This window comes from Malaclemys terrapin, chromosome 7 (assembly GCF_027887155.1).
Source record: "Malaclemys terrapin pileata isolate rMalTer1 chromosome 7, rMalTer1.hap1, whole genome shotgun sequence".
Classification (NCBI taxonomy): domain Eukaryota; kingdom Metazoa; phylum Chordata; order Testudines; family Emydidae; genus Malaclemys; species Malaclemys terrapin.
Window position 1 is genome coordinate 98,643,685 of NC_071511.1, and position 16,937 is coordinate 98,660,621.

At 40.0% G+C, this 16,937-nt stretch overlaps 1 protein-coding gene across 4 annotated transcripts in view; it reads right to left on the bottom strand.

Annotated features, from left to right (window-relative positions):
* Positions 1-16,937, bottom strand: part of KNDC1 (kinase non-catalytic C-lobe domain containing 1) — a 116,411-nt gene extending 99,474 nt beyond the window's left edge. For 2 of the 4 annotated variants that reach the window (XM_054033478.1, XM_054033476.1), the window contains exons 1-3: positions 16,719-16,937; positions 12,071-12,269; positions 7,192-7,250 (exon numbers count right to left, since the gene is read on the bottom strand). In XM_054033478.1, the coding sequence (XP_053889453.1) occupies positions 7,192-7,250; positions 12,071-12,269; positions 16,719-16,814 (354 nt within the window). In that variant the 5' untranslated portion in view covers positions 16,815-16,937. Of the gene's footprint in view, positions 1-5,914; positions 6,086-7,191; positions 7,251-12,070; positions 12,270-13,749; positions 13,945-16,718 lie in introns of those variants that run through there. The other 2 variants (XM_054033477.1, XM_054033479.1) reach the window with 2 other exon arrangements.

A 16,937-nucleotide genomic window follows, 5' to 3' on the forward strand; every position in this document is an offset into this window, starting at 1 on the left:
ACGGTCAAAATATGTGCATAGCTCCCTGCAGGCTCAGGGCTCTGCTATTAGTCACTTTCCAAAACATTCACTTCACTTAAAAAAACCTCTTGTGAAGGGTATACACACAGAAGAGAGGTCCTCAGCCTACAAATACTTAAGCTTGAATAACTTTACATATGCTACTAACTAGATGCACTGACTTAATAGAACTATTGAGATATGTAAAGTTACTCACTCATGTATTTGCACATTTGGTGCCAAAATGTAGAAAAAGCTACCTATGCCACCATTCTGACAGTACCCTTCTAGCCAGCAATAATTGTGTATACACCTCAAATTTTGATGATTAAGGTCCCAATTGATTTCCCTGCTAAGGATTTGAAAGAGTAATCCAAGGAGTAATTAAGACACTGCTGGGAATAGCATTACAGTAAAACATCTGGATGCCTGAAAAAACCAGACAGGAAAAATTAGAAAACTAATTTTAAAAGCTTCTTAGATTCAAATTTTAAACTCACTCTGAAATTGTGAGTGTCACATCTACTTCTTTACATGTATCAATAATTACCCAGAATACTTCCTCTTTACTTTCAAGATGACTCCTATAGTCTGAAACTCTTATCACTTAATTAACTAACACAATTTGTTTCCAATTGACAAAGTAAGACTGGGACCTAGAAAGCAGTTATACAACTGTTGAGCAGAAAATATTTATGTTACCTCTTAAATTCATACCTGAATTAGATTTTTTTAATTGTGCAAGGAAAAGTTAAAATTAGAGCGATCTACAAAAAATACTAAGAAAACACTTCTACAACACGTTTATCAATAAAAAAAATCCCACCAAGGTCCATGTGGTGCAAAAACAACCCTGAAACATGGAAAGATTAAATTTATCTGTGTTGACAAGTCGCCTAGTTCAAGCTTGATTTAATAAAACCTGAATTCCTTTGTGTAGGAGACACACCACTAAAATGATAAAAGAAAAATGATTAATATGGACAAGTTTCTTTGTGGAATCTACATTAAGATTAGTGTTCTATTTTAAGCAAGTGTATTAATAAATCCTCCCCACCTATCCCCCCACATTCCCCTCCACACTATAAATAAAACCCTCAAGATAAATATTTTTGAACACATACACATCTGTGTATGTGTATACACACACACATCTATATCTATATCTAGAGATATAGACTTTCTGAATCTTAGGGAAAATAAACGTTTCAAATTTGACCTAGCCATAGTATTAAATAGTTCATTTTAAGGGATCCCAGTAGCCAAAATCCAGCATCAAGGATTGCAACCTTACATTTTGTCATTGGATATGAAAAGAGATGGCAATACAGTGTCTTTCATCCTAGATACATAATACATTTGTCCTTTTCTATGAAAATTTGATGTTAAAGATCCAACTACATTTCCCATATTTCCTGAAGTGTCCATTGACTCAAGCTCTAAGGCATTACCCTCATATATGGTTCACCAAACAGATGGAAGCTGCACATTAAGACAGAGCTTGAGGAGAGCTTCTCAGACCCAGGGCAAGGCTCAGTCTCTTCCAGTCAACAGATAACCAAGAGAAACTAATTTCTTCTAGACCTCACTGCACAAACAGAACTACTTCTGCACAGAAAGAGCTCTCCCAAAGAGGCTGTCAAAAAGGGTTATGAAAATCTGATCATGCAGTTTTCTGCCTTTTGATGGCATTTCTCTGCAAAAAGAAAAAGATACAGACTGATAAACATGAATAGCCTAATATTTGAACATGCGTCCCTTAACAGCCAAATCTCACATGTAGACATATACAGTAAACTACCATGTAATATGCTTAAAGACCGGTTTGAAAATCCAAATTCAACAGCCCTACAATCTCAACTTGGGAACTGAAAGACGAAGATGTACTTTATTACAAATCTGTTATTTTGCTGGCCTCATATTCTGCCTTCAGTTACATTTGTGCAAAACCAATACAAAACAATGACAGAATACATTAGTAAGAAGAGTTGGTTACTGGAACTTTGTTAATAATCTTATGCATGAACAGAATCTAACTCCCTCTTCCACAGCATTGCAGAGCTATTACAGCAAACCAAAATAAAAGTTGCAAGTTATTTTTGTCACGGAGGGAAGCAGATACAACTCTGAATAAAATACAGGAAACTGAACTGTGGAGAATGGAGACAGACAGCTACAATACCTCTCTTTGCCAAGCAGCAGAATGAATTTAACAAGACTGATCAATTTCACTTATACTATTCAAGTTTTTCTGGACAGAAGTCAACTACCAAGGATCATGTGAATTTCCTGTTACTGCTGGAGGAGTCTCACCAGGAAGCATACTGCATTTAACCACTGTGGAAGAGAACCCACAAGGAACTGTCTGAGGGGTAGAGTATCAGAAAAATTCCTTGCTCTACTTCCTATCAGAAAAAGTGTTCCAAGGAATGGACAAAATAACTCTTCCTCCCAGTGCCCCCACCACGCACACACGCAGCTTGGGAGGAAAGAGATATCCTACATTTCACAGCAGTCAAAGAGGTGGCTTTGGAGAGGACAGGGAAGTAACAAGACAAAGCTTCTTCACACTTTCAGCAGTTATGGGGGGGTGGGAGGGTGGATGTGACAGAGGCCCGTTGATGGTTCATTACTCTGTCAGCAACTTTTGTCAGGCATGACATACTCATTACAACTAACTCACGGTTGTCATAATCTGTATCTAAAAGGAGTCACACATGGTATCATATGCAAATTGGAAACACTCTGGTCCCCAAAATCATTGCATGGTGTATGTATAGGGTGTATATGATGAGTTGCAACTGTGTGCTAGAACTAGGTTCTTAAAATGCATATGGCTAGCAATGTCTAGGGCCGGCTCCAGGCACCTGCCCAGCAAGCAGGTGCTTGGGGAGGCAAACGGAGAGGGACGGCACGTCCGGCTCTTCGGTGGCAATTCGGTGGCAGGTCCCTCGCTCGAGGGAGCGAGGGACCCACCGCCGAATTGCTGCCGAAGACTGAAGCAGCAGCGGTAGAGATCGAGATAGCAATCGCGGCTTTTTTTTTTTTTTTTTGGGCTGCTTGGGGCGGCAAAAACCCTGGAGCCGGCCCTGGGAATGTATAAGCCCAATCTGCCCTAGACAAAGGAATATGTATTTGCTTGTCTGAGCAGCCTGGTTGTCAAGCAGAGACAACTAAGGTACATGGAAGGCAGACTAAGCCATCGGGCAAATTCGAATGGAAGATGGTCACTCTTGGCAGGGGATGGAAGTCACAGCTGCAGAAAACCTTCCTGCCTCCTGAAGCAAGGTCATTGAACTTTGGAAGATATAAGCAAGAACAGAAAGCTATTTTGGCATCCATTACAGGGCAGCTACAAGAGGCCAGGGCTCTTTTATACCTGAGAAAAGTGGAACCTTTCAACCAAGAGGGTTGAAAGTCTCTGAAAACTGACTATAGATGAGAAAAACTTCTTTGCACAAAAGACTCTAGCTTGCTAAATTGAGTTTTAGTCTTAGTAGCATATTTAACTTATTTGTCTGTAGTCATTTCTATCCTTATTCCTTATACTTAGCATCACTAAACCTATATCCTTTTGCTAATAAACTTGTTATACTTTTATCATAAGCCAAGTGCTCTGACTGAAGTGGAGGGGTCGTCAATGCCAGTTAAATAAATAAGCTGCATATAGTCTCTGTGTTCAGCAAGAGAGCTGAACACTACAGAACAGATAGTTTGGGGGAAATTTAGGACAGAGGAGGTGTTGGGATCACCCTGCAAAAAGTAAGTGGGCAGTGAAAGCCAGGGTGTGACTTACATGCTCATATTCTGGATGTAGGTGTCAGGGCTGTGAGCCACAGAGTTGCAGGGAAGGTGGTGACGCAACCCCCTACTGGTCTGGATTCAATCCCAAAGCACCACCAGGTGGAATTTCAAATTTATAGAGACACCTACAGTCAGGCTGACACAAAAGCTAGAGCCCCAAGCAAGATCTAGGAAGACCAGCCTGGTAGAAGTCACAGCATCATCAGGATATTGCTTGAGACCACACTGGCAGAGCCAGCACACAGACCCTGAACTCCTTCCCCACCCACTTCCTACCTCTGTCATCACCCTGTGCCCTCATACCCTATTGGGGATTTTATTCTCAAGACTTCACTATAGTTACAAAGTGTGGTAGGGAAAAAAATAAAATATAAACGACTACACTTTGTTTTCGTCTCTTAAAAAGGAAGAGATCACAGAGTTATCATCAATGCCTGTGCTAAATGTTAAACCTGCTATAGGCAGAAAAAAAAAAAACATCAAGAAGTGCTGAATGCACATGCAGATTTGGATTAAACAGATCAGTTAGTTGGCACATGAGTGAAATGAACAGCTGTAGTATTAAAAAATTACAAACCATGTTCACACATGGCAGACATCTAAGTCTTGCATCTAAATGCAAGATCACATGCTAGAAATGTGGGGCTGTGCTTCAGTGATCCACTGTCCCAGACTGAAGGGTAGTTTTGTGATATGGACAAACAGCCATTTGAAACTCAGTTGAAACTAGCAACACTTTTAACCCAAGGCAAACTCCTATTGTATTGAGTTGGTGATGGAAACAAATCTATTGAAGAACTCTCAGTAACACTCAACTATTTCTGTTGTGCTTCTCTTATCGGTCAAAATTCACTGATCGCCATGCTAGCAAACTGTGATATAAGGGAATGGGAGGGGGGATAGAGGGAGCTGGGAAAATGTACAGTAGGTCAAACTTTTGATTTAGAGAAGAGAAATGTGTCTCAATATTAGTTCATATAGAATCTAAACTGTCTTTGCTACTGAGCTGAATAAACCTGTATTTTTTTTAATATAAAAAGCAGGCAAATATTGAAAGACAGCAAAAGACCAGATCAGGAATATAAACAATACTTGTAAGTAATAAGTGCCTTACAATTAATTTATTTCTCAGCCTCTTGTGCACTGGATACTTTGTTTTCCTGAAATGTCACTGTCCACTGGAACCAGAGCAGTGTCCTTGTAAAACATATGTTTGACATTTTTGGGGTAGGTCTTTAGGCCTGGGGTACCTGTTAAATATCCATAATTTATTTATTGATGTCAGATATAGCCAAAACAATTAAAAACTCAACATTTGCATAACTTAAATACAGATCCCTCTCCTAATCCAAGTACACTGAGGAAAATGGGGTTCTCTCAAATACCACTGCACTGCAGTGATGACCCTTGTAAGAGAGCATCTATAGTATACAGCTGTGTATACACAAGGTACATATACACAGTGAAAGTATTCAGTTTCACTAAAAGCAGCATGATTCTGAATGTACAGTGCAGAGAACTGTACATCAGTTTGTCATTAATTTGTCCCTCTGCAGGCTCAGGATGATAAGAGCTCTGCTTAAGTTTCTAACTTTGTACCAAAGAAAGAGAAGTCTTGTATATTCAACTGTTTTCCCTCTCTCTCTCTCGCCATCTCTTTACTGTTACCCCCCTCTACACAGTGGGTCCAATATAACAGAAATCTCTAAGCACTGCCACAACAGAAGAGTTAAATAACAATAAAACTAGACATTATGGGATTTTTAGTAGACATGGATAAACTATATTGGAAAAAAAATGGCTTGCACCCATCTAAAACTTTTTAAAAAAAACTAAGATTTGAGATCTTTTAGGACAAGTACTCCTCCTCCAATTCTCAAATACCAAAGTTGCCACCAACATTTGATTTTCAGAACTTAGAAACTCTCCCAATAGTTCTAGCTGCGAGGAGTCTCGCATCTGAAGGGTTAAGAGACTTCCTAGCGTTGGCAGCAGGGAAGCAGCAATGCATTCTGGAGTACCTCTGGGCCAGAAAAGCTCAAAATCTTTCACTTCCAAACTACTGGCCAGCCAGAGACTTACACATGATGGCACACAAGACCAAGCTCACCAGAGGTAAAGGCCTTTGGACTCATGGAGAGAAGATAGGTTGCGTAGGAAAGGAAAAAGGATGCAGATCTCAAAAAGCTGGAATGAGAATGCAAGACTTGAGTAAGACTTGATCAGATGTACGAGGCCTATCTGGGCCTAAGGAGTAGAGAAATATTTATCCCTCCTGACTTGAAGGAGCTGCAGGGACATTCATCTAAAGGAGAAAACGAAAAGTTTCAGTGCCTCTCAGGAAGAAATAGCCACCAACTATATCTTGCTCACCCAAAAAAGTCAGAATATAAAGAACATTATCACTGCCCTCTTAACACAGTGTGTGCCAAAAACTGGAAGTATAGATTGTCAAGACATTTGAGCTCTGATTGCCTATGTAATTATAATGATTGCCAAGTGTTCATGGTGGTGGTTAGAGATGAAGAGGAACTCTGTCCCTAAAGCTTCCAGAACTATACTATATCAGACACACACAAAAAACACATTTGCTGAACAAGAGATAATTATAAACCTGATTATACAAAAGATAAGCAAGCATCAAAATAAAGTTATTTGTATTAGATTATGTGGAAACAAAATAGATTTCCTTGTATCTTGACTGACAACAAAACATGCTGCCCATTAAACCAATTTAGGTATCATCTAAAATACAAGCCAAAAACATTAAATAGAGTATCCAGGAATTTCAATAGAAAGTAACAAAACCAAACATTCTTGTAATACAGCAGTGGGATGGCTGATTTGGGAGACTAATGAATTACTGTAAACAATTTAGCACTAATTTAATTTAACAATGTAGAGCATTTGTGGATTGCAAGGCAATAGACATCCATTTGTTTCTTCATTAAGCCAAAGATAAAATTGTTGATTGCCCCACGATGAATTATTTTATTGAAGAAGATAGCAAACAAATGTTATATTTAGTATAAAAATTCATGGCTAGTCTCTGAACAAACAAATGTAACCAATGAAGGATACATAAAACAATTCAGACCAGCTGTGGTTTAAGGCAGACCAATACACTGTTCTTGCAAAAAAGGGTTTTCATATTTTCAGTTAGTGAAGAATTGTTTATATAGAAAATTGTTATAAACATACCATTTTACTTCAATAGAAATTTCCATTTAATACACATATACATAGTCTGTGTTCCCAAAATAGTATACTTGTTTATGAGCATTAAATACAAACATTAAAACTGTATGCTAAAGAAAAACTATAAGCATTCAGTATGTAAAAATATCAACAACAACAAGATGATCTATATCTTTATCTGTTACTTGCCTCAAATGTGTTACCAGTGATATCAAATTCTGGTGGGACAAAGGCACCTTCTGGATCATCTATTAAAAAAAAAAGCCAGATTAAGAAATTGACAATTATATATGCATATAGCACGTCTTGACAGTTTGATGTCACAAAATGAAATCTACATAATTGACAAGCCTGTTGGTTCTCACACCTTCAAGCTACAAAGACAACTCTGTAGAGAGCTGATGGTTCCAGTGCTGTAAGGGAACTATTAACTCTTACCAAAGGACCCTTTAATGATTATATATGGAAATATGCCTTTCTGTACCTTATTTCTAACCATCCTGAAGAAGCAAACTATCACTCTCTCCACTAAGGAACAAAAAGATTAAATTCAGAGAAAGAGACAACCTCCATTTCAGACACCAAGCTACCAACCTAATATTTTTAATCCCCTTCCTTCTGGGAACCTGAAAGTTTTCAGGCCAGGGCTACAGCTGGGGCAGGAGGCTGAGGCCAGGTCTGTAACTGGAGCCAGGAACAGAGCCGGAGGAGAAAGTCAGGGTTGCGGCTGGGGCTGGGAGCGGGGCTGCAGCTAGGGCTGTGGCCAGGAGTGGAGCCGGGAGCTGGGGCAAGAGCCAGAAACCGAGGCCAGAAGCTGTGGTTGGACGCAGGGCCGGAGCAGAGCTGGGGGTGGGGTGGAGCTGGGTGGTGCTCCCTCCCCACCCCCAATGGGGGCTGACGTGGGCCCCACTGCATCGCCCCAACGATTCCTCCATGCCCCACTAGCGGGGGGGGGGGGGGGGGCGCCCCACAGCTTGGGGACCACTGCCTTATAGTGAAAGACTCAAAGAGCTCAATCTATTTATCTTAACAAAGAGAAACATAAGAGAGAACTTGACTACACTGTAAGTACCTGCATGGGAAACAAATATTTAATAATACACCTTCCGTCTAGCAGAGAAAGGTACACCACAAACCTATGGCTGGAAGCTGAAGATAGACAAATTCAAACTGACAATAAGGTGCACATTTTTGACAGCGAGGATACAACCATTAGAACAATTTGCCAAGGGTTGTGGTGGGGTTTCTCCCACACCAACAATTTTTAAATCAAGATTGGATATTTTTTCTAAAAGATGTGCTCTAGGAATTATTTTGAGGAAGTTCTATGGCTCGTGTTATACAGGAGACCAGACTACATGATCACAATGGTCCCTTCTGGCCTTGGAATCTCTGAAGCAAAACTCCAAGCCAGTAACCAAAGGAGGGAGATTTCCCAAGGCCAGCTAATAAAAGCCTGCCTTCTGTCTGTTACTTTTTAGAAGTTACAGAATGAGCACATTTACATAAATCTCTACAGCCACCACCTGTAACTACCATCTTCTGAGATGAGGAAGAACCAAATCTCCATGTCCAAGGTATGCAACCTAGTTGATTGCTGACCTACTCACACCACAAATATGATTGATGCCCTTGTGGGCCTCTCCAACCAGCAGGCCGACATCGCTGCTCACTTCACTTTCCAGCCAAATCTATACGGAAAGACCAGGAAAGAAACTCTTCATTAGAGGAGTTGGGCCGGACCAAAGCTTGTAAGTGGACTATTTCAGCAGCGATGCTGCATGATGCTGTATTAATGCCTATTTGGCAACTCAGTCATTGGGGGTATAACTATGGTAGTATTGCCCCATTTGCCTGAGGGATTTGGCTCCAAAGGCTGGGTTATTTCCCTTAGAAGGGGAGAATTGTTAATTTTTAGACTTACAAAATGCTCTTAGAGTTGATCACATATATAACAAATTTAACACCCCAGACCCAATGTCAAATGAAGGCTTCAAATCAGACAGATGTTAAAAGCTATAAATCCGCACCCCAAAGATCTCTTTCTCCAACCCATCCTTTCAGGCAAATGTCTGGGTGAACAGGAGTCCAATATGTCAAGCTGAAGTTCTATCAGAGCAGGGTGAGGCAGGGGAAAACAAAATTCCAGAGCCTAAGAATTTTAAGAGCTCTTTCTGCATCCAGTTGTTTAGATCTAGGTGATAACTTGAACACCTCAGCTGATTTAAGCTGCTGGGGAACAAAGCAACCGTCACCTTTAATTGCACCAGAAAATTAATATGTATCTAGTAGCTGTACTGTATTCATCAGTGCAGATCATGAAGTGCTGATGTCATTCACGTCCTGTAAGAAACACTGTGAAACAAGGAGTCTACATGAGCTGAAGTTTTTCGACGGCCTTCTAGTGCATCTCCAAGTAGACTACTCTCATATGAAAGAGACAAAGGCATAGTATAACAAAAACAACAAGGAGTCTGGTGGCACTGTAAAGAACAGAAGATTTATTTGGGCATAAGCTTTCATGGGTAAAAAACGCACTTCTTCAGATGCACGGAGTGAAAATTACAGATGCAGGCATAAATATACTGACACATGAAGAGAAGGGAGTTACCTTACAAGTGGAGGACCAGTGTTGACAGGGCCAATTCAATCAGGGTGGATGTGGTCCACTCCCAATAACTGATGAGGAGGTGTCAAAACCAAGAGAGGGAAAATTGCTTTTGTAGTGAGCAACAGACACACAAAACTCCTCTATTACAGAAGCAGATACTAAATTCTTCCTCTTAGATCTTGGGTAGAGGGCTGAAGCATTGGCTCTTGTGCTCTAAAGCTGTAAAGTGGTCTGGTTCGCATATATTTATTCATCATCACCAGCTGGCTCTGGCTGCACAGGGTGATATTGCCTTTGGTCACAGAATCCTTTTAACTAGTTTACAAAATATGGTAGCTTTCTGCAGGAACCAGCTTCCATTCTTTCTATTACTCTCTTCCTTTCTCCTCCTCCCCCACCAGTCTTGGAGCATTTGAGGGTCAAATAAGAGTATTATTTTAGATTTGGTAATCCTATAGTTTATACTTTTTCAAATCATGAAACTCTCCAAGGGACAGTGGGCAATTTGCAGCTACTGGCACATGGTACAATGCAATTTTTGTATTCTTGCTTCCTGTTGCATGGAGTCCACAGTATCATTTCTTTAGAAGGAAAGGAAAGGCAAAATGTAACAACCTGAATTGCTTACAAGTCATTTCCTCTTATTTAAAAGAGAGACAGTCACCTCTTCTAGCAGAGTAAATATGACTGCAACAAAGTTCCAGAAATGACAAGATAGTAAAAAAAAGTGTTGTTTGATTTTGACTGAATTGTAATAGCACAAAAAAATAGGGACAAAGTGGGAGAAGCACAGAGAACAGTGTGTGTGTGGGGGGAGGAGGGGGGGAAAATCATTAAAAATATGCATCTGCATACCAACTTCTTCCATTATGAAGTTTCTCTGAAGAGTTTTCCTAGACACAGGCAATGTTTCTTTAACTAATTGAATTTTGAAACATCCTAATCAAGACTTTCCAATAATTTGAATTATGTCCATGCACATAATTTGCTTCACTAAAAACCCATACACTGAGTATTTGCATATGGCCAAAGTTAACTGATGGCTGACAACCAGGAACTGAGCTTAGATTTACCACCTCTTGTGAGCACTTCCTTTCTTTCCCCAAGATCTTAATTTTTGGCAGTACAAAGAACTTTTATCCACTAGACATATTCTTCTTTGGTGAGGCTCCTGTATGTTTCTTTAAGAAACATCAGGTCAAATTCAATCCAAGATTTAGATTTTGTAAGAATGAATTTTTACAAAACTGAAGAGAAGTGTTTTTTTATTGAAGTTATAATACAAACAATTATTTTAACACAAAACCAGTTTCCCCTGAGGTGTTAAATGAAATATGGCAGCACAGGATTAGTACATGGGTATATGAAAAAGTATTAGACTTAAAAACAAACACGAATCTGCCAAATCTATTTTGAAGTTGTTCAAGCTGAGAAATACAAACAAATAATGAATACATTTTAAAATATACCTTCAGCTTTATGACCTCTCAAGTTAGGACATTTGATTTAAAACTATGATTTTTAACCTGATATAGTTTAATTTCAACAGTTGAACCAAAATAATGGCTAACACGCACACGTGCACACACACCACACACACACACGGCTCATTTAATGCAATCTGGAAGCAAAGTGACAGATGTAGTTATTCTGACATTGTTTTAAAAATAAATTAAGTTTAAAAGACATAATAAAAAGCCTAAAGAGAATAGGTATGGCACGGAACTGATCTCTGAGGCTTCTACAGCTTGGCACTAGGTTCTTTCCTCCTCTTCTCTAGTGCAATTTTCTTAGCTGTCATTTCTTGCAATGTAAGAGATTAAGGCTCTTGAGATTTTTGCTGATTTCATCTTATCCAATAATAGACTTTCCTTCACAATGAAATCAGAAGTCCTTTTGTGAATGTCAGCATCCCCATGTCTCCAATGATACATAAAGATCTTACATTCCGCTACATGCAGACACCACTCAATCCTCCATTCTGGGAAAGCTTTATCAGATCACATCTATTCTACTGCTAGATCTACAGCCAAATAGCCATTTTCTTTAGCCATAATTGTAATTTCATGGACATATTTAAGTGGTGAGAGAAGCAGCACCATGATTATGCTTTGCCCATACTTTCAGACATGTCTGAACAAGTCCATAATTGACTATGTTTAAAATATAAGTGCAATAGATTCATGTGGAAAAAAAATCCGTGAAAACAAGTGGATCCAAGATCTAACTAAATTCAGTCTGAAACCTTTATTCTGTATTAGTATAGATAGTGAATGTACAGTGCTCCTGAATCTAATCTAGTTTCATATGGACCGCCATTCATCCATTTATCAAGAAATTCTGCTTTACATTCTAATTAAATCTACTAAAAGTTTGAAGAGTATAATGTTTTATTACATGCTCTCAGCATGACTTTGCATACTTTTTAACAAATTGCCTAGAAGCATAAATACTTACCACTGAGCTGTTCCATGAAGCACACATTGCCATTGGTGTTAAAAGCCAAAGTGTCAGGAGTAATGCAAAGTGTCTGGAAGATTGCTGAATGGGAGATGCTCTTCATAGAATGGCTACACTCCAGGCAAATTGCCCAGATATCTTGCTCGGTAAGATAGCTATCCCGCAGTGACAGAATATCAGCAAGGGACACATTCTCCTGCCAAGACATGAATTCAGAAATTACTCTGCATTTGATAACATTACTTGTAGCCAATTGTGTCAAATGTCATCTACAATACACAACCTGATGTGATTCCAGCAAGTTCTCAGACTTCCTAGGACAAAGAATTTAACTTCCCACTCCTACTCCCCAAGTATTTAATGTAAAGAACTTTCAGCACAAAGAGTGCTTTAGGGGAAACAGTCAACCTGTGCAAAGATCTCACGTTAACATCAGAAAACAGGTATTTTTGTGATATTTTTAAATGGAGACTATCCTTTCATTTTAGTGTGGTGCAGGAGTGTCTTGAGGTAAAGACACAGGGACTGGGGTCACAGGAGATTTGGATTAATTTTCCGACTCTGCCACAAGTTTCCTGTGTGACCTTGGGGAAGTCACTTTAAGCTCTTTTAGCCTCAGTTTCCCCCACCTGTCTCCTGAAAGGGGACGTTGCAAGGTTTAATTAGTGTTTGTAACTGCTTTGTGAGCCTCAGGTAGCGCAACACACGTTATGGCCTCTTTTTTTGGTGTGTGTGTGGGGGGGGGGGGGAGGGGTGCCATAAGTCAAAATTTTAGATAAACAGCTTCCAGGTGCCTGATGGTTGCCTCAGGTTTTTGTTTATCCAGTGCTCCCTAATGGTCAAGGTAACATATGACTTCTAGCTTAAGGCTGTCTTCACAGCTGTGCTATTTATTAGGCTGTGTGTGGGAATTCCAAGAAATGTGGCGAAAGCTCTGTTGGAGATATTTAGAAGTTAGTATTCCTTTTTCAGTCTAATTTAGACTAGAGAATAACTTTACATTGGAAGGACGATACACTGGAAGATCTGACAGGCTCTTTCTATTTCTAACTTCTATGACTGTATGCTTTAGGAAGCTGCTTGGATAAAAAGATTACTATTAGAAGTGCGATGCCTAGTAGCTGTATTATCACACAACAATTACTGTTGACAACCCTCCAGGATTGTCCTGGAATCTCCAGGAATTAAAGATTAATCTTTAATTAAAGACTGTGTCATGTGATGAAACCTCCAGGAATATGTCCAATCAAAACTGACAATCCTACACAACATAAGGACCCCAAGATAAGGGCAGTAAACACAAGAAACGTATTTCCCAAGCAACTCTAAAAAAATGGAAACAATTCGGGCAAAATTTCAAGCTGGATACATACTGATTACAATTAGGTCAAGAAAAGACCATAACAGCAATTTTCTCAAAGCTCTAATAAGTAGTTGACATTTCTCAGACCTCCAAAATTCCAGATATTTAGAACTGAGTTTAGCTATAAAAAGTAAACAAAGCGTTTCGGATTACAGAATATAGGTTTTACAAATATCTAACCATTGATTTTTGTTTGTTTTTCTTTTGGGATGGAGTAAAAGCAAATTTGTTAACATAGTCGTTAATATTTGTTACTTATCATTGCATTCAGCATCACTTAATGGGAAAAGTTTCCCAACATTAGAAGCACCACCATTTCAGTCTTCTGATTCTCCTTTCTCTTCTTCCCAGTCTGTCTCTTCCACTTCCTCCTTCAGCATCTCCCTCTCTGTAACAACTCCCAATTCCATGCTATTGGGCTCCTCTTCCACCCCAACGCTCCCGTCTCTTAAAAGGATCAGGAATCAAATAAAAAGCGACAGAGTGCTGTGGCACCTTATAGACTAACAGACATATTGGAGCATAAGCTTTCGTGGGTGAATACCCACTTCATCAGATGTCTGTTAGTCAATAAGGTGCCACAGGACTGTCGCTTTTTACAGATCTAGACTAACACGGCTACCCCTCTGATCCTATTGGGATCCAGGAAGTGGGCGGGCATACCCCTCTGATACTAGGAATCAAATAGTTAATGCTAAATCTTGAAGAGATTTTCTAAAAAAGTTTAAGGGATTTAGGAGCACATGTCCCCATTGATTTTAGTGGGATTTGTGTTCTTAGATCTCTTAGGCATTTTTGAAAAATCTTTCCTTCAAGTTCAAGGCTCATCAGGCTTTCAAGTTAACATCTCAATGAAATGAAAGGTCAAGGAGAGCTCAGACTCTTAGAGCCATTTCTTATAGTCATCTGTAGACTCATTGCTTGTGTTATGACATAGATCCTATTTGGAAGATCTTTATCATAAGGTTAGAAACCCTTTGAGGGAGATAAATGAAAGCTTAGATTCTGCAGACTCTGCACATGCTTTGTTTGCCACCAGTAAACTATACCAGAAAACACACTTAAATGCGAAAGACAGCATTTTAAATATAAAGAGGCATCTGACAAAGTGAGTAGAGAAGAATAAATAAAATATTCCTAGACAAACCGGACAGCAAAAACGCCATCTCTCAAAACAAGAATACAGAGTATCTAGTCAAATGGGAACTTTTAGGAGCTTGCCAGGAATGGCAGTCAAGCTCCATTTAATAAATACCTAGCTCTTCTATAGCGCTTTAAGAGATTACAAGTATCAGAGCGGTAGCCGTGTTAGCCTGAATCTGTAAAAAGCAACAGAGGGTCCTGCGGCACCTTTAAGACTAACAGAAGTATTGGGAGCATAAGCTTTCGTGGGTAAGAACCTCACTTGCATCTAAAGAAGTGAGGTTCTTACCCACGAAAGCTTATGCTCCCAATACTTCTGTTAGTCTTAAAGGTGCCACAGGACCCTCTGTTGCTTTTTAAGAGATTACGAGGTTGTTTTCCCCTCCACCACCCATACTTTTAGGTCTCCAACTTTTAATCACTCTTCTTGAATATTCCTAAGAATGCTATAATTGTGTCAGTAAGCACCCTTAATATCCTGAGAGCAGTCTGGGAGATCTTCCAAAGGGTAGTCATGGAGAACTTATTGAATCATGATTCATACACCAGCAGCAGACAATAATCTTGTTCAGTCTGAGGAATAAAAAGGTATTCCCAATTGGTTTCCAAATTGCTAAAGGATTTTGATTCACGCTCAACTCTCTTGAGAGCAAAAATGATTGTGCCAAATCTGCTCCACCGTGTGATAGGCTCAAGGAAACAGAGGTCACCGGACAATGTCCACAAATGGATTACCTGATCCTACTTGAGTTTGTGAAAAGAACCGTAGCCAGTCCCTCCTCCAAATTATTTACATTGCTAAGAGCTTTCTCTATGACTACTCCCTCTTCACTTACCACTTAATGGATTCTACCCTTGAAACTGGCAGAGATGTAAGAAGCAAGAGAAAGTGCTATTTAACAACTGAACCCAATATGTGAAATGTATCCATCACTAAACTACTAGTTAACATATTTCTGGTCCATGTTATCCAAATGCTAACTAACCAGGCAAGCAACATTCTCCAAATCATTCCTTGAGTTATGAAGGAAGAGATCAATAATGTAAGAGTAGAACTATGTATGACAAAACAACTCAGAACTAGAGTCAGCTCCATCTTTACATGTTTGTTTAGCACAACTAATGACTAATTTAAACAAATAACAGTATAAACAGACTTAGCAGCCTTTCCTGCTGCCTGTTAAAGGCCTTTTACGGGGTAGCAACTAAGCTTTTACAGAAGAAAAAAATATTTGCTTATTACTGAAGGGGATTTTGTTTGATTTTTGTGATTTTGTCTGATTAAGAGTCATTGTTATTAAATGCTACAACGAAGTCATAGTCCAACATTTGTGACATTAGTCTGCAGACATGACAATAATTATGATACAACAGTTAAATCATAATGATGAATATGGGGTATCAAGAAATAAGGTGTGAGGGAGTAAATCCATTAGGAACACAGGGTTCTAGGATTATTAGGAAGAGAGGAGCAAGAGAATCTTATTGACATGAAAAATGCCTCTTTGTATGGCATTGTATGCCCCTACATATATTTCTCCAGTTCCTATGTTTGTAATAAGACTTCCAAGACTTTTGATAGCTGCTAATCTTAAATCCTTACCCAGAGATGTTTGCCTGTTACAGTTTTGCAGGAAGAAGATAGTTCAGAACATTTCCTTTATAACTTACTGCTCTGAAGAGTAAAAGCAATTTTCCCTCACAGCTTTTAAATGGTAGGAGAATCCGGCTCTTTCCCTACAACTGAATTAAGATGATCAGGTCCCTGTGAAAGTTGATTTATACCCCTTGGACTGGCCAGTCCGCGTTCACCACAGGATTAGTTCCCCGTTAAGTCAACACTTTTCGCTCTCCCGTAGTTTGCGCAGCGCACCGCTGTAAACAAACCGAAGGCAGGGAAGGGCAGGCCGGGAAGCACAGGCCAGCAGCACAGCGACCAGAGAACTAGCAGCTGAGTTGCTGACACAAAACAAGTTCATCCAGAGAAGCTACTCCAGCAACTGCAGCGCCGGGGCCACTCTTTGCAGCTGGGAAGGGTCGGTCTCGCCCACAGGTGCGCGCAGTAGCCAGAGCTCTTCAGGGCTGAGCGGGTGCTCTTGCCAAGGAGAGGTGGGGGAGGCTGCACTTTGGCACACTCACCTCATCCTCCAGCAGTGTCGGCAGCGGCTCGAAATCATAGCAACCCACCTCCTCCTCCTCGGGAAACCCAGCCACCGCGGCTTCCATAGCCTCCATGCCGCCTGGGGAGGAAGTGGCAGGCGAAGTCTTCACCCCAGCAGCCTGGCTGCGTGCTCCAAGCTCAGCCCTCTGCGGCTCATTCCCAACACCAGCTCGTGCCTCCGGAGCGGCCCCTGGCTG